Here is a 24,937-nt window from a genome sequence, read left to right as displayed (position 1 = left end):
AGTCATCAAGTAATCGGTGTCGATAAAAATCACTGTATCTTCCATATGTTCGGATTATTCGCGAAACGCTGGTGTAACTCGTGAGAGCGACAAATCACTCAATGATCGTGTGTGTCACTGAGCCATCATTGTCTCACATAAATAAAATACCCACACACGTAGTAATTGAAGCGTACAGCTTAGGTTGTCGTAAACTAGTAGTGAGGTATTTTAATAGCATAATATTCATTTCTGTTTTCTGTTGTTATACCTTAACCAAACCTCTTGTTTTATTGAAATTGAATTCGAATATATAGTTTATATAATCCTCAACCATTCGTGTAGGCTCGAATGGTATCATATCAACATGTAAATGAGTAATGTATTGCATCTTATCAATTCGTTTTTCAAGTTTGGCTGGTAACTATAAACTGAGGCTATGCAATTACTTACGTAGTTGAACAGTTCTACGTATATGCCTATATGGGAGCGATACAGTGCCTTCTTGCGTGTATATTTAACTTTATATTCGTTCATCGGTTCAGAATCAATGACCACATTAATCTGTTAATCAGACAGCTAGCAAAATGCAATGACGAAATCATGCCTCATACTTTCGAAAAGACAATTTGACTTGAATCGTGACTTGACTCGTGACTTGACTTGACTTGACTCGACTTGACTTGACTCGAGTCACCTCCAAAAATCGAGTGACTTGACTTGACTCGAGTCACCTTCGAAAATCGATTGACTTGACTTGACTCGAGTCAAAATGTGCAATGACTCGAAATGACTCGTGACTCGAAGGTAGTGACTTGATCCCAACACTGGTCTCCATACAGTCTGGCTGTAAAAAATGTTCGTTAAAAATGAAAATAATAAAAGCAAATTAAACAATGATAACAAATGAGCAATGATCAATGAAGCAATGTCTGGGCGAGGTAGGCCAACAGTGTTAATAACGACATAAGTAGGTAGTGATACTGATAAATCACGTGATGTGTTTTATAACAGGTTCGCAAAATCCCCGAGCATATTGCTCCATATGTTGGTTGGTTATCTGGCTAATTCGAACGTCACTTATTTCAGCTGAGTAACTCTAATACCTTTTGACAGGACTCAAATGCAGGTTGCACACAGACTCGTACAAGCTACTGGGTTTTCAAAAAGCGCAACTAGAACAAGAACTACAACTACTCAGTTATTCAAACTCGCAATTATAACTAAGTAGAACTATAATCGATTTTCAAAATTTGCAACTAGAACTTGAACTACCCAATTTACAAAATCCGCTACTAGAACTACAACTAGAACTACTCCAAAAACCGTTAGTTAGTAGACCATCACCTAACTAAATGGGTAGTTTGTGCAAGCCTGGCTTTACTGGTAGTCCTACAGATTAAAAGTTACAACACATATGGTATCAACACTTGTGGTAGGCTATACTTTTGCTTCGTTTAATTTTTCTTCAATTTTTTTTTTTTTTAACTACTGTAACCTTTTTTACAGCCAGACTGCTTAGAGTCAAGTGTCCCTGTTTGATGCTGGTGTGATCAGACTAGATGACCTTCACGGTCTTATCGATCATTCCTATCTAATACCGAATACTGTGCAAGCATATTTTCTGTACCACCATCACTGCCGTGTGTTATGTATTTTGGTTGGATGAAAAAGGATGAAAAATAAAGTCTCTCTCTCTCTCTCTCTTGTGACTCACTGAAAATTAGGGGTTCTCCGAAGGCTTGTAGATGAGCGTAGGGCAGACCTGAGCATTTTACGGCCCGCGGTCCAAATACGAACTATACGTGGGAAGTGGGGAGAAAAGTTCGAAGAAAAATAAAATCTGTCCTGATCCAAATTATTTTGTAAATCAACAGGAAGTAAGGTTGGTTGGTTATATAGCTCGGCGTGGCTTACGCAAAACAGTTCTGACTCCAGCTTCAGCGAAGCGGAACGAAGCTGCAAAATCGGTTGTTGCCATTTCATGTTTACATTCTATAGCTACACTGTGTGAGATATGGATATATAGAAAACGAGAATATGGTGACAGTGGGGGTGACAGGAGAAAAAATCATGACAGCGAGCCTGTGTAGGGGATTAACTAGCTGTTGAAACCCATTTGAAATTGGAGACGTCCAAACGTTACCGTTGTCCTACCGATGTTCTGTTTATTACCGGATAGCTGAGATGACATATCCGGATTAAGCGGGCGGATGACTAGCAAGCGAAGATTGCTGTCGACTATACTGCAATTTCGTTTATACACCTTGCGTATAGTTGGCTATGTATTGCTTCGATACTACTTCATTGAAATGAATGCTTGTAAGCAAATCTTCGCAGGCTTGTGGTCCGCTGCTGCAATGAGCTTATCTGCACGAGCACCGTCATAGGCTTGGAAATGGCACAATGATTTGATTGCTCGAACTTAATGATTCGATGAGTGAGAAATATTGTTTCGAGTAGGCTGCAATCAGACGCTCATTGCCACTAATATTTGATTTATCAATACAGAAAATAGGGTAATTTCTAATCCACATCCTGAATTGATATCTGTTCGCGATTCCACATGCCGAGAGCTTACCTTGGCTTAACATGCGACAGTGCCTTTTTGCACGGTGAAATAATCAAGAAGTTACGTCCCACAACGTTTGCCATGAACGTTTCCGTGAGGACATGAACAAGTCTCCGAAGTTATAAACACACGATATCAAGACTTCTGCGAAAAAGCTTCTGAAAATGGGAAATAAGCACTGCAGCTGTATCAAGACATCCAGTCCTAAATCACCTAGGGCCCCGCCTGTCTCGAAACGTGGTAACAGGCTCATAACATCCAACGCAAATCACGACGATGATGACGAGTTACCTTCTGTGTCAGTCCTGCCGCATATCAGCGAAAGAGAGGCTCTTGATGGTAAGATTGATTTTGAAACTTATTCTATTTACATTGTACCGAATAGGCTAGACTCTGTTGAAGGTGCATAATTTCGGGATTCTATTGAACACTGAACTGAACTTGAATATTTCCGGCTGACACTCGTCAGGGGTAATCGTCAGCAACTATTACAGAATTGGAAAAAACATCAACAGTCTTATCACAAAATATGACGCCACTGGTATGAAATTTCCAACAATTGAGCCGAACAGCTGGCTTCGACTCAGTCTGTGTATAATCCAGTATGGAATCGGTGTTTGAGGCACTCGGGATTGCGCCGACTTTGTTGACAATTGCACGTGGTTATGACTCGTTGATTTTATTTGAAAAAACTAAAGATCAATTTTGAAAAATGCTGATATTGTAATTAGTTTGTAGTACCGTATATAAAGTTTTTGCATTATGTATTTACCAGGATTTATTGACTATCACTAGTCTGTTGGTGAAGCACTTGCACTTTGTCAGTTGCTAACACTGAGCACATGTTTTCTTGGCACCGACTGAGTATAGTCCGGAGTGGAATTGGTGGCAACGTCACGCAGGATTTTCTGTTTAATTCCTTAATTATTCTATAGAGAAAAGGTCTCATCACGCAGGATTTATTTCAAAAAATGGGCAGAGATTCCATATAGGAGTATAGTGATTTGAAATCAGTAATTTGTCATGCCGCAGGGCTGGCTCTGTCACGGCGAGAGCAGCTCCATCTTGCAGGATATAGGCCTACTTGAATAAAACGGGCCGCGATTCAATCCGGTGTGCAATCTAAAAAATAGTACACTGAGCTTGGGCCAACCGTTTGGCTGGATCATTTGAATTTTCATACCGGCGCCGTCATATTTTATGATACGTTTGCTGATATACAATGTTCTTCACTAGTTGCTGATGCTTACCATTGTTGAGTGTCAGTCGAAAATATCTGTATTCAAAATGAATGTAATAAATTTTTCATTTTAAAGTAGACCAAAGTCAAGTCTACAAAATTAATGTGAAGATCAAACGTAGATACGAGTACATCTTCCATAATATGATCAACAAATTTTTATCTGATGGTGGCAATCGTAAGGTATAGGCCCTACTGGCATACTGGGTTTTAATTTGATGCACGAAACCATCAAATTGGCTGGTGCAGAGTAGGATCATAGCAAAGTATGTTTGCTCAATGTTTATATTAGGTTATTTAATTTATCTTCTTATTTTTGCAAGATTTTGACCAGCCGCCTTCCGACCACCCGCAAACGGAAACCATTTTTTTGCACATGTCCAGAGTGAAAGGTAAGTGCAAAACGATATTTTTTAGTTTATCGGTGTGCGGAAATGCTTTCCATTTACAGTTCTTGAAAAGAAGAAAGCCGCAAACGCAGCCGTGAGTCGACGAATTCCTTGTTTATGTATCAATGCCGTTCCGATAAAACTTTGTCCAATGTCAAACATATATATACCTTCAATTCATGTAGACTTGTACTCAACCAGACTTGTGCAAACTATACCCATCTAATTGGTTGAGGGTGAACCAACTGCTGTTTTTGATATAAGTTCTAGATCTAGTTGGGCATTTAACAAAATTAGTTGCTTGAATACTAGAAAACCCGTATTGTCATTTAGCGTCAACACAAGTGACAATTGAAATCAGTTATGGCATCCTAATATATTAGCAATATTTCCGCAGAAGAGCAGCTAGTTGATTTACGAACATGTAAAACTATTTCTTCAAAATAAATCGTGTGATTTTTAGCTGTCTGCTAGCAAATCCTATTCCACAATCAATGCAAAAACAATCAATATTCATTGCAAAGTGGACGTGGCTTTTCTTTTTCGAATGAAATTCAAAACTGTAAACTAGAGATACTGCTTGGAATTAATGACTATGTCTGTGTGGCGATTACAACGCAAGTGGTTTTGTCAGCCATATCCCAAAATCCTTTTAATATCTACTATCTAGGCATGCGCATTACAAAATGCGGATAGGTTTGTGAACAATTCGACCTCCTTTCTATTTTATATGTTCTGCTCATGCAATCAAAAAACATCTTTTCTCGGCTAAAGTGCGCCGCAAGTTTTACAACTTTTCCAGTTTGCCACAAGTTGAAAAAGTTTGGGAACCACAGCTGTAGCATAACACTCATTATGACTTGATAACAGTAAGAACAACTAAACAAATTCAATAATGCACATTTTTAACCCGTGCATTTTAGTGCCGATAACATATCATCAATAATAAATTTTGCTCATATCATTGTATTTTTTGTTACCATACTGGGTTGTTGATCGCAGAAATGTTTTTTCCGTGGTCCATGGATATTCATAGCCTTGTGCTTAATATTTGGATTCTGCGATATGACCAATTGAGGTTCCCAGAATGTATCGAAAGCTCAGATTATGGTCTCTCATACAGAATTTTACAAACTACCCATATATCTGGCTAGTTGACAGTCAACTAACTACAGGATTTTTTGAGTAGATTTAGTTCAAGTTCCAGTTGCGAATTATGAAAAGTGTGTAGTTCTAGTTGCGCATTTTGAAAATCCAGTGGTCTAGTTTGTACAAGTCTGCCTTCGTACCCTGTGGCACCTTTGCAAGTGGGGTTAATACTCTCGAATAAAGGTATATATAATATCGTACTTTTATTTTCAGTTATCAAACGGAGTACACAAAAGATATAGTTCATGCTCGACCATATATATCGATGATAGCACGGTGAGCCAACCGAATATTAAAGCAACAATCAAGTGGTGGGTATAGATCTTGATATTTGGACTGTTTTTTTGTACATGAGACCCAGTGAAAGTGAAAAATCACATTGGTGGCCAACCAACTGCATTTTCTGGGAGTCCTCGAACAGCTTTTGTCTGCTTGTACCAATTGTGTGTTTGTGTAACTGCACAGTGCGCATACACAGTAGGGCTGTTCATTCAGTAGAGATGACGCACACCAAATTTTGCTCAATTCCAACCACTAGAAGCGAAGTTATTGCAGTAGAAAAATTTGAATTTGAATAAATTAGTATTTACGGTGACTAACTCGGCAAATATTTATTGTAAAATCATGAAATTAGAAATTTTGCTACTGCAAATACTTCACCTCTTCACAAAGGGGTCATTTCCACTAACGTACCAGGCTAGGATCACAGCCCTTCCCCAGTAGAGAATAGTATTGAAACTACAATCGTGGATAAATTAACCCTCAGTGGCGAGGAGCTTATAATTCAGTTCTCTCAAATCTCATCTCTCTCGACTCAAATAATCAGAATTAACACTCCATTCGGATACAAGTGAGTCATAGTCAATTTGCAATATCAGGCACGTGATGAAACTAATTCCGTTACCCAATATTGTTGCCACCCGTATTTTCTGTCTATACAGCGTCGCATTAGCTGTTTATCACCTCATCGAAAAATGGGACAGTGAAAAGAAGACTATGGAAATTTTCGATGAAAAAAAGCATCCTTTGACAGTGAGATATTTTCGATTTTTAGTTGTTCATAGCAGAGGGGGGGTTTCGGAGGCCGGTAACCCAATATCAATTTTTATATATATCATGTTCGTTAGTAGCAAACTTGGACAACTAGTTAATTCTAAAAGCCGGATGCCATCAATCTGATTCTAGTCTGATCTGTAAAATGTTTCTACGATCTAATTGTAATCGTGATGTTGGCCTGATTTCTGGTTTACCTGAAATAGCTACAGGAGAACTCTACACTGGAAGTCGAGCCGAGTTTTCTGTACACAGGCATTTGCAGTTCTCGTGCGTATGAGAATTGAACTCTTATGATTTGATATCGACAAACTCCATTCCATTTATGTTTTCCATCTATTCAAGTTTTTGCGAAGTCAGTAATTACTAGTTTGGAAAAAATTGTAGCTATAATTTTAATCAAAAACTAATTTGAAGAAAAAAACTAGTTATAGGCCTAATTGTAATTCTAGTCTAATTTGGAAAAAAACTGTGTAGCTGTTCTAATTTTAGTCTAATTTGGAAACTGTAGCTACAATTGTAATTCTAACGTGATTTGAAAAAAAAACTAGTTATAATCCTAATTCTAATCTGATTTTTAAAAAAAATGTTAGCTATAATTCTAGTTCTAATCTTAACTGGGAAAAGACTGTGTAGCTGTTATTCTAATTTTAATTTAATTTCGAATAAACTGTAGCTACAATTTTAATTCTAACGAAATTAGTAGAGAAAAAAATAGTTATAATCCCAATTCTAGTCCAATTTGGAAAAAAGTGTTAGCTATAATTCTAATTCTAATCTAACTTGTAAAAAACTGTGTAGCTATTATTCTAATTTTAATCTAATTTGGGATAAACTGTGGCTACAATTTTAATTCTAAGGTGATTTGGAAAAAAAACCAGTTACAATCCTAATTCTAATCTAATTTGGAAGAACTGTGTCGCTATAATTCTAATTCTAGTCAAATTTGAAAAAAACTAGCTATTATTCTTAATTTTAATCTAGTTTGGAATAAACTGTGTGGCTATAATTAAACAGCATCTTGGAGGTAGCCTACAGAACTTCAATATACGATTGAATAGTTTATTGATATTAAAATGAACCCGAATATTTTCGACTGACACTCGTCAGAGGTAATCGTCAACAACTAGCAGAGAATTGGAAAGAACATTGTATATCAACAATCGTATCACAAAATCTCACGTGGCCGGCATGAAATTTCGAATACGAGAGCGTTCAATGTACTATTTTTAGATGATACACGAACTCATTTTGTTGACACAGCCTTGGCTGGTGCATTTTGATAAAAGTCGACTCCAAGGCACACAAATGAAAGTGTGAACGACCCTTTCCGAGTACGCGAAATCAGTCGTCTCGATAATTTTTCGCGCAAACAAAGAAGAGTTCGTGTACCACTTAAAAATAGTACATTGAACGCCCTTTAACTCGACATTTCATGCTGGTGACGTCATATTTTGCGATACGATTGTTGATATACAATGTTCCTTCGAATTCTCTACTAGTTGTTGACGATTACCCCTGACGAGTGTCAGCCGAAAATATACTAGTCAAGTGGCTATAATTCTAATTCGAGTCCAATTTGGATAAAGAATGTACAGCAATAATTCTATCTAATTTAGAAAATCTGAAAATTTGTTGTCCAAGTGGTGTATTTTGATGGCCGGCAATGTTCGCGAGTAACCTGCCAAGGTTCGATTGGTTGATACGGTAACAAGACTTATGACCAGCGTTTTTCCGATCTCCATTTCAGCGCGATCGTGTGCCGTCGGATTACGACAAGCGAGAGCCGGAACATCGTCATATTTATCGCTTCATCAGGACGTTATTTAGCGCGGCGCAATTGACTGCGGAATGTGCAATAGTTACTTTGGTGAGGATTTTCTTTTCTTGAATAGTATATTCATATTAAAATGAACCTGAACATTTTCGGCTTGACACTCGTCAGGGGTAATCGTCAGCAACTAGCAGAGAATTGAAAAGAAAATTGTATGTCAACAATCATATCGCTAAATATGACATCACGATTGTCGATATGAGCTACAAACTTGATTTGAAATCTCTACTAGTTCGTAACGATTACCCCTGGCGAGTGTCGGCCGAAAAAATATTTGAGCATATTTCAATATGAATATATTATTCAAATTTCTATCAGCCCGCTGATCATGCGATAAAATATCTAATAGTTGTAATTCCTGGGAGACTTCTTTGTTTGCTCTACCTTACTGCCCAATCCCCGTGACAGAGCTCGTTGTCAAGTTTATTCGTTTTGCCATCAATTACCGATGAAATTGCATTCGTGAAACTACGAAACACTCAAAAGTGACTTTTTCTTTCGAATTTTACTGGCTGCTTGATAAAAACTGTTGGTTGCCTAAAAAACACTGCACACCAATTTTGGCTCAATTTCAACCTATGGAAGCCTTGCTATATAAGAAAAAAGCTGTGGATATATTTACTAAGAACCACCCTCAAATTTTTTCGAATTTCATTGGCTACCTGACAAAATTATCAGGTTGTCTGAAAAATCGATACGCGACAAATTTTGCTCAATTCCAACCAGTAGGAACGAAGTTATCGATGTTCAAAATCTTGGATTCCAAAACATAGTGTTCACGGTGGGTAGTTCCTTAGTAAACAATTGAGGAATTTTCTACTCGAATAATTTCGCTACTACTGGTTGGAATTGAGCCAAATTTGTTGTGCATCGTTTCTTCATACAACCTAACAATTTCATTGGGTAGCCAGCAATATTATTTTATAATATTCCCGATACTTTTTCTTATATAGCAATGCTTATATAGTTTTGGATTGAGCCTAAATTGGTGTGCTGGGCAGTGTTTTTTCGAGGCCACCTAACAATTTTATCAAGTGGGCCGTGAACTTTGAGAAAAAGGTTATTTTTTAACAATCCTAATGAGCGCACCGCTATTCCATCAAGAATGAGAGACACGCCAGTATATTAAAATGATTTTTTCTCATATCGTTCTATTTATATTCCTCAGTCCACGTCTATTTAACCGGTAAATGTTGTCATCGGCGGAACAATTATATCTATCAATATATATGCGCCTTTATCCCAATCTCATACACAGTTTTTTTACATTATTAACGTCAAATCAGTTATTGATTGTATTGATTGCTTCTTGGTACGCTGCTGATGATCTTTGGATGGATTATCGGTGCCATTAGTGACTTGGTTCCTCCTCTTTTCAGGTTTATTTGGAGAGGTTATTAACATACGCGGAGATTATTTTATGCCCTGGGAATTGGAAGCGTATCGTACTAGGTAGGTGCACTCGTTAACTGCATGATAGTCATTAGGAATACTAAAGAATGGGTTGAAGGTATCTCAATGACCACTTTGAAGGAGATCGATCTGAAGATACAACTTTGGCGCAATATTTTTGTATGGTGTCATGCTACAGATGCTGAAGACATAACTACATATTTGTTGTAGATCTCTTATGATTTTTTTTATCTCGTTCAGTGGCTATTGTTACCAGGCACAAAATCAAATTATATTTCAATATCATTTATAGATGCTTTAATAGTCTATTTATATGTATAACTCGTACATTATTTTGTTGTTGGCTTGCTGTATTACAACTTGGCTCACACTTCAGCAGCATAACCCTACACAACACCGCCAGTGGAAAAATCTAAATGCTTAAGATAAAATCCTATTCAAAGGTGGTCTATAATCATCTCGAAGTCGTGCTGTTGCAAACTGCTGTTGTAGGATTTATTGGGTTAAGGTATTCTTTGTGTGTGACCGTAAATTGGTTACGATACTCAGGTTGAAACACTGCTACACTATCATTACTGTGATGGTGCCCATTGATGTCTCTACCAGTTTTAAAAATGTTCAACTAGAACTTGAAATAGAGCTAGTGGCTTCAAAACTAGCAACTGCGACTTGCTAACTAAAACACAACTAACTAATAAATAGGCGATTTTTTGACATGTCAAAATAGGTCCAAATTGTACCGTTGAGTCAAAAATTGTCAAAATTGTTTACAAAGTCAAAATTTTTCTGCAACCTGCATCTTAGATGTTTGCACTGTCGGTGAACTTACATAAATATAAAATAAATTTCACATAAATCTTGAAGCCTACTTTATAGGCCTACCATTGTAGACGGCCCACCCATTGTCTGCTCATTGTGAATCATAAACGGTCAAATGAAACAAAAAGGCTGACATGTTGTTATGCTCGACACACCGCAATATCCTAACTGAAGCAAGACTTCGTGGGTATTGGTTCCTGTACAAAGAAGCTCATGATGATTGTGCGGCCAAGACGGACAATTCATTGTAATTTCAAAGTAACCATGCTAATGGGTTTTTGTCTATTGCTACTGGTACTTGAAAACGTGACCAGAAACTGCTAAAAGTGAGGAAAATTAGTATATTATAAACTGCAAACTGTTCGATATCACCGAACAGAGCTATAAAAGTGGATTTAACGAGACTTTAACTGGAAACTGAGCAGTCAACACAATGACTGGGACTCGGACTCGAGTCATAATACTATGACTTGGAATCGCCCTCTGATCCCTGACTTGGACCCGGACTTGACTCGGCGGTGAATTGAAAACGACTCGACTTAGCTCTAATCAAAACTATAAAAGTGAGATCGACTTGGATAGTTTGTGACTTGGTTACATCCCTGCTACGAATATGGATGTGTTGCTTTTTATATCTCTATATCACAATTGTTACTTTGCCGTATTCAAATATGATGCAGGAATTGACGGACCAGCTGATAATCTGGTCCTGTTTTGTGTCCAGGTGCTATTCTCTTGGCTTCGAAAGTGTGGGACGACCAGGCCGTCTGGAACGTGGACTACTGCCAGATTTTGAAAGATATGACTGTGGAGGATATGTGAGATTCTGTATATTGTAATCAGCACTATTTTGCATCCGGGCGTGGTCTTATCAGTCTGCATTAGTACTATTTAGAAGTATAAGAATCGCTGTAAATTTCTAGCCATTTACAAGTAGAATTAGCAATTTTCAAGAATGAAGGAAATGAAGCGCTGAATAGCTTCTTGGAGGTACAGAACTTTAATATACAATTGAATAGTATATTGATATTGAAATGAACCCGGATATTTTCGGCTGACACTCGTCAGCATCTAGTAGAGAATTGGAAAGAACATTGTATATCAACAATCGCATCACAAAATATGACGTCGCCAGCATGAAATTTCGAATAACAGAACGTACAATGTTCAATTTTTTTTTAAATGGTAAACATCTATGAATACTACATTGAACGCTGTCTTAATTGAAACGTTATCAGGGATGTAATGACTCGACTCGGGTCGCGATTTTCTGATGACTCGACTTGACTTGAGTCATTTTATCAAAACACGGAAGTGACTCGAGTCGAGTCGAGTCAATCTGTGTTTTGACTCGACTTGAACTTGAGTCATTGCGCATGACTCGAACCAAGTCATATGACTCGAGTGCTTGATGGCCAAGACCGACATTTCAGTGTAATTTCGAAGAATAGTACAGTAACCACGCTGTTTTTATTTCGCCTATTGGTACTGGTACTTAAAAATGTAGAAACTGTTAAAAGTGAGGAAAATGATTATATTATAAATGCAAACCATTCGATATCTCCAAGCGGACTTATGAAAAAAGGTTTTAAAAAGACTTTACCTCGAAACTGAGCAGTCAACACAATGACTTGGACTCGGGCTCGAGTCATAATACCATGACTCGGACCCGACCCTCTGCTCGCTGACTTGGACTCGAACTTGACTCGGTGGTGAATTAAAATGACTCGAGTCAAAACTATAAAAGTGAGATAAACTTGTGACTCGGAGTCTTGTGATTTGGTTACAACCCTGAACTTTATGCTGGTGACGTCATATTTTGTGATACGACTGTCGATATACAATGTTCTTTCTAATTCTCAGCTAGTTGCTGACGATTACTTCTGACGAGTGTCAGTCGAAAATATCCGGGTTCATTTCAATGTGAATATAGTATTCAAAGATTTCAATTGAAATGATAGCATAAAAGCATTTCACAACTTAGTTTACCGACATGTCGCTTTAATAGGTCTAATTATCCAACAATTATTATCTAGCTGTCAAGCGTAATTGAAACTCTCAGCTCTACTGTAACTAAATGGCTCATCCCTGAACGCCGTCACGCGGCTATAAAGTCTGTGTATTTTCTTCCAGGAACGAACTGGAACGTCAGTTTCTGGAACTGCTCCAGTTCAACACCAACGTGCCCAGCGGCGTGTACGCAAAGTATTATTTTGAGCTGCGGCAACTCGCGGACGAAAACAACTTGGTGTTTAACGTCGCCGTCTTGAATAAGGAAAGGGCCTTGAAGCTGGAAGTGAGTGTTGCTTTGCCACGTTGTATGTTCCGAGTACCAAGTAATCTTATAGGTGATGTGGGCCTGGCATGATTTCTTTGTGGTCGCAGTAGCCAACTCCGTTGAACTGCTAAAAGCATGCAACCCTCGTACATTTCACACCTTTATATTTGTTCTTCCACTGGAAGTCGTTTTGGGTCCACTGGAAGAGGTTTTGGGACGTATAGGACATCATAACTTGTACTTGCAATTTAGCAGTTTTGCCTACAAGCAGGCGCGTAGCCAGAGGGAGGGTTTCGGGGGTCGAAACCCCCTACTTTTGAAGCGTGAAATCCCCTCCTTAAACGCAAAACCCCGTCCTTTTGAAATGACCTTTCTGAAGCTAATATTCAGTTGCAATTTAACAAGTCTTATTGTCAGTGTTGCGCGCGGCCAATTAGCATCAGGGGTTCTGCCATTTAGCGAGATTTGTCTGTGCACGTTGTAACGTGACGCGATCTCCCGCTGAGATGATTGCGAAATTAGGTCATTGATTGCCGCGCGCTCTGCAATCGTTGCTGGCCTGATTAATCGCGTCTCCGACAAGCCTAGTTCCGGAGGCTTGAAGAATCGCATCTGCAATAGACCCTGTGCACACTATACCATCAATGGCCTTCGCAATCGCATCAGCATTGGTCTGGTGCGCACGATATAATCGCTGTCCTACACAATCACATCTGCAACAGGCCTAGTGCGAAAGATATTATCGCTGGCCTAACTACTGGTTCTCAGGCCTTGCAGGCTTTGGCTCCTATCTTCCGATGGCTTGGAGACAATCCCGTTAAGTATATGCTGATTAACAATTGTGATTAAAGAGTGATATCGCGAAACTGAACGACATCGAATGTCTGCAAACATGTGCGACGCTTGCGTACATGCGTAATTGATTTCCGCTACTACTTGAACATAACCATCAGAAGATGTGTGTCAAGGCTTGAGTTATAAAGGAGGAAAGGTTTGAACCACCTGAAATCGCGGTCATTATAGCACCCATTCCTTAAATACTTGGACATTTTGACCAGCGCGAATCGTCGCCGAGGCTACGTAAGACGCGTAGATAAGCGGGCATGTTTAATTCTTCAGGACAGTTCAGGGACTCGCTAATTGACAGCACTTCCGGACTCGTCGACAAGCTTATCATACGCGTAGAATCGTCAACAGGAGGAGATTGTATGATCGTCATTTAAGCATGTACTTGACCCTAATGAATTGATGCTATATTAATAAATTTGAAAAAAAGCGAAACCCCTCCCTTTTATTTCAAAACCCCCTCCTTATTTTTCGGCTGGCTACGCGCCTGCCTACAAGACATTAATTGGAAACGGAAGTGGTGTAAAAAACACTCACTCTAACTTTGATAGTAGGCACAATCAAAACCTGCTTGAGTGTTCTGACAAAGTCGGTGAGTAGAGGGTCCGAGTCATAGTGTTTTAACTCGAGTCCAAGTCATTATGGTCGCTGTTCAGTTTTGAGCACCATCCGGCTCGCCCCACTATTTTCAACTCTGCTCGAGAGATATAAGAGGGGCTAGAAATCATAAAATCGTAATTATTCTCAGTCATAACAGTTTCTGACCCTATTTTCCAAGTGTCGTGACTGATAGACGAATTACCAATAATGTGGGGACTTCACTATTCTTCAAAATTGCAATGAAATGTCTGTCTTGGCCGTCCTAGACTTGAGTTATATGACTTGGTTCGACTTCACAATGACTCGAGTACAAGTCGAGTCAATACACAGATTGACTCGAGTTATTACAACCGTGTCCGATACCAATATTTCTTTCGATCTGTGATATCGACAATCCAATAATCGGTCAAGCTCCAATCGTGATATCTACCCGATGTGATTCATTTTTATTATTAATTTGACACCGTTTCCAGTGTTTGTAATTCTCTTTTGCATTTCAGGCCACAACGCGCGTTTGTGGCGATAAATTCCGGACCGCCATCAAGACTAACGTCCGAAGGACCGCCAGCTTCGGCAATTTAGACTCTCCGTGTAATTCGAGTATTGTAATATCGTGATCGGCGCACGGATCGCCCGCATGCTCGAACCGAACTACCTAACCAACGTGGTTGGTTTTTTTAAATTTTAATTGAACGGACAGTATTCTGCGTCGCGCGGCTTGTGAGTATAATGGAATGGTTACGGCACTCTCTATAGTTTGTTATAAAGCGTCATTCCAACTACCGTTGCGTGCCGAGAGACAATCGGAGGTGCGGAACTTCAATATACAATTGAATGGTATATTCGTATTGAAATGAACCCGAATATGTACGGCTGACACTCGTCAGGGGTAATCGTCAGCAACTTGTAGAGAATTGGAAAGAACTATCGCTATACAAAAATTATTTCAATATGAATATATCATTCAATCATTGCATATATTAGGGCTCTTCAAAAATGACTTTTTTTCTCAAATCGCACTGGCTACTTGGTAAAATTGTTAGGTTACCTAATTTAAGCGTACACACCAAATTCGGTTCAATTACACCCAGCAGCCGCATTGCTACAGGAGAAGAAAGTTTCTATTTATTATATAAAAATAAATGACAAAAATTTGAAAATTTTTTGTTTACACCACGAAAGTGTTAGGTTGTCTATAGAAACGATGTTCACCAAATTTGGTTGAATTCCAACCAGTACAAGCGGAGTTATCGCCGTCGAAAAATTTGGATTATGAATAAAATAGTATTCACGGGGACCCATTCTTTAATTATTTATTATCGTGGTGCCCGCCGTAAATACTATTTTATTCAAATCCAAATTTTTCGACGGCAATAACTCCGCTTGTACTGGTTGGAATTCAACCAAATTTGGTGAACATCGTGTCTGTAGACAACCTAACAGTTTCATGACGTGAACAGAAAATTTTCAAATTTTTGTTATTCATTTTTATATAGTAAATAGAAACTTTCTTCTCCAGTAGCAATGCGGCTACTGGTTGGAATTGAATCGAATTGGGTGTGTAGGCTTGAGTTAGGTAACCTAACAATTTTATCAAGTAGCCAGTGCGATTTGAGAAAAAAAGTCATTTTTGAAGAGCCCTAGTATATATCCGACATAGCTACAAACAACTCAGTTTACCGATTGGGTCATTGATTTTATATATAAATGTTAGTTTTTCATATACGCGTCCATTCTCAAGAGGGTTGGGCACAACAATTTGAGCGATCGAATCTGAATTGAGCATTAATTGTAATGATTCGAGCCGGGTGGTGTACTGAAAATGTAACCTTATTGATTCATCAACGAGAATAACGGTTTCAATATTATTTTCCCTTCAGGAAGGCTGTAAACCTTTGTTGATCGTATTCCAGCATACGAAACATGTAATACAAAGCTACTCACCTTAGTGGAAATAACGTATCTGTGAAGTCGTAATTAACCCGCTGCATTGTTACAAAGTTCAAGGCCGAAAATATACCAATTTATCTTTGATACGGTGTGGAACCGACATTGTATTCTTTATGGTCGCATAAAACATACATGTTTTAACTTTCCGCATCATTCTTAGTTTATACTCTTGTACTTCATGATGGGAGATACTGGTAAGGTTGTAACCAAGTCGCAAGGTCTCCAGTCACAAGACAATCTCACTTTTATAGTTTTGACTCGAGTCAAGTTGAGTCATTTTCAATTCACCACCGAGTCCAAGTCAGTGAGTAGACGGTCTAGTCCAAGTCATTGTGTTCAGTTTTCAGTTCAATACGGACCAGACCTATTTGTTCAACTCTGCCCGAGTGATATAAAATGGCTCGCATTCATAATATTGTTATTTTTCTCAGTCTTAACAGGTTCTGGCCCTATTTTCCAAGTATCAGGACTGTCAGACGAAATAGCAATAATGTGGTGACTTTACTATTCTTCGAAGTTACGATGAAATGTCTGTCTCGACTGTCCTAGTCTCTAGTCATATGACTTGGTTCGAGTCCTGCCGAATCACCGAAAAATCGCGACTCAAGTCGAGTCATTACAACCCTGGACACTCGACTCGAAGCCGAATGCTCCATTCAGAATCGAATCACTCGGGTACTCAGATTTGTCTGGCCCTATTCTTAATCAATGTTGTGTAGAATGACAATTTCACCGTCGCAAACATTTCTGTAAGATTGGAAGGCGTGTCTTCGAGACCATTTTAAAATTCGTCTGGTATCGAAACGATGGCATCTCCGAAGCTGCCATGCGTGTCGAAAGCATTGCGCCTGTTTTATTTTAACTGTGTTTCGATTACCTTTCCGTGTGTTGCTCACTTGAAGCTACAACCATATCTTTTTGTCGGGGGAATATTTTAGTGTATTGATATCCAACTTGATAGAATATATGTACTGTTGGTATCATAACTGGGTAGCTGTACACTCCAAGGCTGTCTGTGCCTGTATAGAGCTTGGTATTCATTTTAACGGAGTCGGCCTTATCGAATCTGATGACATGTCACAGTTAGGTGCAAAGTGGTATTCAGGGCTGGGTATATTGATTCTAGTGTAGCAGTGAGAAAGGGTTATTCAACCTCTGAAATGATACTCACCTTCCCTCTGAGAGTTGAATAGTTATATTATCGCCGAAAACTGTTAGTAGGAGTGGGAGTATTCCTAGTTTCCATTCGTGACCTTTCGAGCAATGTGCTTCAGAAATGATCAAGTACTTCGTTGCTGAACACCTCTAAGATGAGTGATGGAAAACTTGGACTCGATTTTAGAATCAAATCACTTGGATCTTGCCCAGCTCCGTTTTTGAATTTTATGGTTGACAAATAGCAAATTATTGATGTAATGGTAGCCTAGCATGTTGTATGCATGTTGTACATTGACTTTTTGAAATTCCCTGTTGGATTTATACATCCGTCAGATCCGTGTATTGATTATGCATAGTAGCGTGATATGGTTAAGATTCTCTGTCATTAGTAGCGCGTAATGTGTGCAGGTGCTCCCGATTTTTTATTATCTCTTCAAATATTTAGCGTTTAGCATTACGTTTTCGGTATCCTTAGCGTCAGTACTGCCTTTTTTTCGCATCTCCATGATATTTAGGGCGTAGATCGTAAAGTTAGCTTCTGGGAGAATGCTAATCGTCGGATATATCTTCGAGACTAGCGCAAAATAATTCGGGCCACCATAAATTGGTGTAATGTTCAAAAATACACTCAGTCACTATGATGCACGGATTATTTCGCCTAGTCGTTTTAACAATTTCTTCGTATATGTAATATAAACTTATCCCTAAACTACTAAAAGTAAGTAGCGTTACCTAAAATATTGTTGAGTGAGAGTGAAGTAGCCATTTATCGTACTTGAGCACACTGAGAAAAACTGAAGTAATATTTTCATGGCCACCTCTGGTTTTAACGGATTAAAAACTAAAATATTGGTATGCTGGTGACGAGAGCTACTATTAAATAGCGATGTATGACTATTATTACTGCGAAAAACGTATTGTTTTGCGCGATATTTCTAGATTTGACGACCAAGGATAATATACCATGCTTAACTGGAATCATGATTCGCCTCAGTGCCTAGCCCTGCAACGCGAAATGGACCAGACCACACACGTTTCTGTAGCAAAATTTGTGAATTGTTCTTTCTGAAAGCTATAATTGCTTTGACGCAATCAAAATCTATATTTAGAAAACAGGTTACTATTTTAACGAGTTTATAAGGTGCCATGTCGTATGGAATTGTAGCGTTAGCGAAAAAAGTTGGCATCTAGAGGTGTGTCTTAACTGCATGAGATGTCACAATCTCAAATCTCGACATTTCCAATGCTTGTGCTGGACTGTTTGTTATTTCATTGAAACGTACAGCAACATAGCTAAGACCGAATGTTGCTTGCCTAGACTGCTCAGTGCACATTGAATGTGGCGTTTGCATGTCTAGATGTGTATACGCTATGATTTCACAGTGTACTGTTGAGCACTGGTCTTGTTTGGGCAAACCCTGGTAGCAAAGCATGAGGCTATTGTTGGATATGAATTAACGAGGTTTACAACAACATAAGATCAGAATTTATTCTGACTAGTTTGCGCATTCATGAAATGAAATCATTTATAGGTATGAGTACATGCTGCGAATTTGAATATTTTTATGTGTCATACCCCCCTCTCCCTACCATATGATGCACTTTTTATCTTTGCTTGACTTCAATTTCATGTAATCTTGCTAGCGATATCATAGTACAAAGCTACGTCGGGTCGTCCCGGTTCGAGTTGCGGCATGTAATTGTAGTCATGCCGGGCGCTATTGGAATGAAACTTCAATAAAACGCGATTTGCAAACGAGTTGTCTTGTTTTATCAAGACGGAGATCAGTTATTTAGTCTGGTAGGTCGGAAAGTTGAGAGCAAGTCGATTTGGAACGATGTTTCTGCCATGTAGCCAGGCCTGGAACTTGAAAGTACTTCTACTCAACTCCAAGCAGACATTGTGTATTTTCATGGCTTTTACAGAAACACATAGATCAGATGATAACTCTAGTACAGTACTGCGATAGCATTCGACGGATACCAATTTTATCAAATTTCGCGCTCGGCAAACCGGTCGAAAATTACTGTCAAATTATAGATAACTAACCTACGGATAGATTCTCGTCACGTGATTCACGGTCGAGTGATGATACACTCGCAGATTTGTTGTCGGTTCATAGCATGAAACAATCGCAACCGCGCAAGGACCATTGTTATGGTCATTGCGCTGCGTCGTTGCGATTATTTGGAACAGAGATTAACGGATTTGGAATTTCTATGTCCTAATCCAATCCAAATCCGAACCTTCAAATCCTAATCCATAACTTTTTCATATTCAAGTCTATGTCCAATCCTAATCATCATCATCATTGGTTTATTAGCAATTTTATCAGTTCAATACACCACAATCCGATTCCAACTGGAATTTCAGAAAAAATGCTAATTTATGGAAGGGAGGGATTATAAATTTTTCTTTCACTACCGACGATTCCCTCGATTCAAGATAACTTAGTAACCATGAGTAAATTATTAGCTGATCTAAATAAAGTTTGTCGCCATTCGCCACACGTCAAATCAATCTCCCAGAAAATCGGTGGGTGTCTGATTCCATAGACCAGTGGTTCCCAACCTGTGGTCAGAGATGAGCGGATTTAAAATTTCTATGTCCTAATCCAATCCAAATCCGAACCTTCAAATCCAAATCCAAAACCTAATCCATAACTTTTTCATATTCAAGTCCAAGTCCAATCCTAATCCGATTCCAACTGGAAATTCAGAAAAAATACTAATTTATGCAATGGAGGGATTCTAAAATTTTCTTTCACAACCAACTATTCACTTGATTCAAGATAACTTAGTAACCATAAGTACATTAATAACTGATCTGAATAAAGTTTGTCGCCATTCGCCACACGACATTTCAATCTCCCAGAAAATAGGTATATCCAATCCAAATCCTAATCCGTTCTGAAAAAAATGTCTAATCCAAATCCAATCCTAATCCGACAAAATTTGGCAAATCCTGTTTTTTCAAAACCTAATCCTAATCCATGCTCACCTCTGCCTGTGGTACGCGAGTAGATTCTATTTTTTTCGACCGAAGGGAGTTGGAGTTATTTTCAGGTGGGGTTGATTTTGATAAGATTGTTCTCCAATAAACTTATGGCTTAGCATGGCATCATTGTACTCGACGCTAGCTTCTCGCGCTATTCCCAATCTCCTAATTTTCCCTTCTACGTCCGAGTGCGAGCAAGGATTTTCATCCCCGATGACTGTCAATTCGAAGAAACAAAACTCACTGGTTGCGCCCAAGCTGCATGACTTTCGATGCGCTGTGAGCAAACGTATGCCACGCATCGACCAGCTAGTGGAAAATGAACAAGTGCAGCCATCGCATTAAATAAATTGACTTTTGTTGTTATTTCATTATGTTGTTCGTTTTGTGACTGGTGGTGAAAAAACAATTCCATGCATCCCATCAACTCTGGCTGATAATGCCTAGTGCAGGGGTGGACAACCTGCGGCCGTAGAGGGAAAATTGTGCCGCCGTCGAAATGCAATTTGAATTTACGAATTAACTCCCGATTTCTTGAAAGCTTTTAATTAATCTTGGTAATGTGACTTCATTTTTCGATTTTAATACAGTATAGTGCCCTTTGCAATCAGAGCCCCACAATATAGATACAAACAGCAGCAGAGGAAAATGATGTGCCTCGTATAGAAATACCAACTCGGAATCGTGAACGCTCCTCACTATACCGACAATCCTGACGGGAGGTCAAGAAATAACAGCATGCAATAAAAGAATGACTACGCCCGAAGATGCATCATAATTTATAACTGGCCCTTAATTTTCGAAAACGCCCCCTGCATCAACTTTATACCGGTGAATCTGATCACGTTGGCTGAGAAAGGATCAATGCTTGATAGTAATATGTAAAACTACTAATATCAATGACGAAATTCATTGGTGAATATGGGAAAATTTTCACGCCTGGCGCGGCTCTAAGCATGTCCCTCGCCATTACCAGTGACCAGTGACCAGTTCGTATAGTAAGCCTATATCATTAAATTCCGCAGTTCACCAGAAATGGCCATATACACCTTGACCTGGCTATTTGGCGTCCAGCTCGTCCATTACGACTATTATGCCCTGGAATGTGGCCGTGGGATACATGAGTGGCCGAAATGCGGCTGTGAATGGCAAAAAAGTTGGCCACCCCTGGTGTAATAGAATTTGTTATTACACCACGCATAGGTCAAATACGTGATTAGTACGTCATGAATGGCGGAAATTCGCCTTCGGTGCGCGTACCTTATGTAGGTGGTACGCGAGCACTGTATAAAACCTCTAAATCAGAGGTCTCAAACTCAAATGTGCTTGCGGGCCATTTGTCCAGTTTTGACGACGCCGCGGGCCGCAGCATTTATAGGGGTATTATATGTCTTTCCAAGTAGGCCTTATTTGGCGGGAATGAATTTTCCTATTGAAAATGAGCCAATTCAGCAGACTGACAGTAAACACGCATCGTCAAATTGTGATTTACGTTATTATCAATTTAGGCCTGGCACGACAAGAATCATCACATTTATAACTATTCGAATAGAATTGTTGTTGTACTTGATATATATTAACTATAAGATATAGACACCATATGGGCGGACAAATGTATGATGCCATCATAAAAGCTATCAGGTTATCATTTTCAGCTACTATGAATATTTTGAATCCAACAGACTGATAATAGGGACTGATCTGATATCAAAACAATTTTAAGTTGAGCATTGTAATTCCAATCCAGGATTCGTGTATACTTCTGATAAGTTGGCTATTAATCTCATGGCCAAATATCTTCAAATATAGGTGCAGAAAAAAATAAAAATATAATAGAAATATATTAATGAATGTGTCCAAGTGATTGAAATGTCCGAACGACGAACGACCCGTTACTGTTACATCGTTGGAGCGTACCACTACGGTACATGGTACCTTTAAGTGGCCTTAATAACATGGTTTAGCGACCAAAGATGTAACTAACAGATTGTCAATGGTTGCCATAACTATACTTGCTTCGTTAGCGAAATACCAAGCTACGACCTTCTGATCTATTACTATTCCCCTGATACGCGATTAGTTTGTTGCGTCCATGGTTCTAACAAATTTACGGTATTCCGAGTCACTTCAAGTCCACTCGAGTCATTTTCATTTTGCCATCGAGTTCGCCCGAGTCTGAGCAATTCTAAGAAAGGTCGCGTCCAAGTCCAACTCACAAATTTCAGTCTAGAATCGTCCGGTTTTGTCATCATGAATTGGAAATTAGCGAAATAGTGAATGTTCCACTGCATGGTAACGTTTGTAATTGATGTGATAGTGAAGTTTGATGAATAGTTTAAGGCTTTCGGAGCAATTTGAGAGGAAATTTTCACTTTATAACCTGAAAAGATATATGTGACACTTATATTTTGTAAAATTAATAAAAATCTAAAATGTCGTCGCGGGCCGCACAAAATGCTCTGGCGGGCCGCATGCGGCCCGCGGGCCGCGTGTTTGAGACCTCTGCTCTAAATGGTACGTGGGTGGAAAAAGGTTGGGAACCACTGCCATAGACAAATCCAGGTCGCTTCGACATCTTCCTGTCTATTCATTGTATCGCATTTTTTGTGGTGTATTGAACTGATAAAATTGCTAATAAACCAATGATGATGATGACGTAAATCCAATCCAAATCCTAATCCGTTCAGAAAAAAATCTCTAATCCTAATTCAAATCGAATCCGAAAAAAATTCACAAATCCTGTTTTTTCAAATCCTAATCCTACTCCATGCTCATCTCTGGTTTGGAACAATGCCGATTTTCAGACTTTCAGGGGTATTTCGAGGGGGTTCCTCTTCCCTGATCAGATTTTAGTGTATAATATCAGAATCCGCGCGACTGTAGCTTTCGAATATTATCAACTTTAATAAATTTGAGCGCTCGGGTCGTTATCTGTGGGATTAGCAATTACGTTGCCGTTTCATGCTATAAAGCAGGGGTCGCCAACTCAAAACAGGTCGCGGGCCGCTTTTCAAATTTCGCAGCGGCCGCGGGCCGCATGAATTCAATATCGATATAAAGTAGTCCACCACGTTTTAAAACTCTAGGTTACTACAACGTTGTGCTGCCTAACATAGGCGATGGGCATAATGATCCCAAAAGAAGTAATATTTTATTAAAGGAATACAAATATAACAAAAATCATTACCATCAACTTCATTTTATTTTGAACTTCGAGCTGTACACTATATCTGGAATCGCTTTTCAGTGACTAAGCGATATTGGAGCTAGCGGGATACGTTACTAGTTGAAAGACCTTCTCCACGTAAAGCTTGATCTTGCCCGGAAGCCCGAAGCCAGCGGTTCTCAAACTATTTTAGACACGCCCCTTTTATGATACTGAAAAATTTCGTCCCCCCCTTATCGTCATATCACAAAATGCAACCAGAATGCTAGCAATCCCAACGGATATAGTTTGATAGCGTGTAAGGTTATGACTGTTGTGAGACTTCTGTACTGTGAATTACGGACTATACACAGAGCAACAACTATGGAACCGAGGCCAATCGCGCGCAGCGCGAAAAATTTTTCGGTTGACCGCAGCTCCGCGCCCCCTTCATATGTTTTTACGTCCCCACACGGGGGCGCACCGCCCAGTTTGAGAACCACCACTCTAAGCAGTTATCTAAGCTTCTCGGTCTTGGCAGTGTTTGGGCTATTGCACGTCAAGGCAATATGCCCATTGGCCATTGCTTATTCATATCAGCTGATTCACCTTGATGGAAGGCTATCTATCACCATCGCCGAGCCAGTTTTTGCTGGTGACGAATAGTGATGTTGGGCACGGGAGAATAGCTTATTTTGAAACAACAACAACAATATGTTGAAACTGTAGTCAATTTCAGCATTTCAAAATGGTTTACTTAGCTTTCTTCCGAAATCTCAAATCAAGTCGCGGGCCGCAAAATACGACCTCGCGGGCCGCATGCGGCCCGCGGGTCGCGTGTTGGTGACCCCTGCTATAAAGCGACAACAAACCTGCGACGGTATCATCACTCGACCGTGAATCACGTGATGCGCATCTATTCGTAGGTGTAGGTTAGTTATCTACAGTCAAATTGCCTTTCGCCAAATGGAAAGAGTCACGTACACCAATCGCAGTGAGCTGGGAGATTTGCTTGTGACCACACCATTGTAGTACATTATGGTTGCATGTCTCCATTCCGTCAGGTTGTTTCTATCACCGACTGTAATTTCAAGCACTATGCGTGATAAGTGTCTGGGGCACTTCCTTATCCACATCGAGTTGTGCCGCCAGAAGGGCTGCGGAGTCGGACTCGGAATTTCGTTTAATTTTCGTCGGAGTCCGAAAAATTTTGTAATGCTCTTTAGGGTCGGAGTTGCGGGAAAATTTACTGTTTGGAGTCGGAGTTGGTCAAAATGCACTGACTCCAACTATGACTGCTTTAAAACTGAACTAACTAACTGTTCTTAAATCTAACTAAAAAGTGCAGTTACCAATTTTTTTACATAGGTAGATTTTCACAGACATAATTTTTGCTAGGGTTTGCTAACTTCGAAAAAATAGGTTGAATCACTTGGTAAATGCATTAACCAGAATCTAATGAATGTATAATTTTCTGAGTAGATATACGAGAAGGGTGGAGTCGAAGACGGGAG

General features: G+C 39.3%; 2 protein-coding genes across 3 annotated transcripts in view; one reads left to right on the top strand and one right to left on the bottom strand.

The window, feature by feature from the left end:
• LOC145436782 (uncharacterized) overlaps positions 1–24,937 on the bottom strand; it is a 181,165-nt gene that overhangs the window by 82,779 nt on the left and 73,449 nt on the right. The gene's annotated exons all lie outside the window — the stretch shown is intronic.
• Positions 2,260–24,937, top strand: part of LOC145436590 (cyclin-Y-like protein 1) — a 108,897-nt gene continuing 86,219 nt past the window's right edge. Inside the window, exons 1-10 of one of the 2 annotated variants that reach the window (XM_080313973.1) lie at positions 2,274–2,890; positions 4,115–4,183; positions 4,243–4,274; positions 5,543–5,640; positions 6,271–6,361; positions 8,133–8,252; positions 9,596–9,668; positions 11,173–11,266; positions 12,582–12,744; positions 14,673–19,036. In XM_080313973.1, coding sequence (XP_080170099.1) covers positions 2,716–2,890; positions 4,115–4,183; positions 4,243–4,274; positions 5,543–5,640; positions 6,271–6,361; positions 8,133–8,252; positions 9,596–9,668; positions 11,173–11,266; positions 12,582–12,744; positions 14,673–14,789 — 1,032 coding nt within the window. In that variant the 5' untranslated portion in view covers positions 2,274–2,715 and the 3' untranslated portion in view covers positions 14,790–19,036. Of the gene's footprint in view, positions 2,891–4,114; positions 4,184–4,242; positions 4,275–5,542; positions 5,641–6,270; positions 6,362–8,132; positions 8,253–9,595; positions 9,669–11,172; positions 11,267–12,581; positions 12,745–14,672; positions 19,037–24,937 lie in introns of those variants that run through there. The other variant, XM_080313982.1, reaches the window with a different exon arrangement.

Source organism: Botryllus schlosseri, chromosome 1 (assembly GCF_051294905.1).
Source record: "Botryllus schlosseri isolate E-star chromosome 1, Bs_hap1, whole genome shotgun sequence".
Taxonomy (NCBI): Eukaryota; Metazoa; Chordata; class Ascidiacea; order Stolidobranchia; family Styelidae; genus Botryllus; species Botryllus schlosseri.
Note: the sequence above shows the minus strand (reverse complement) of the source record. Positions and strands in the feature narration are given on the sequence as shown.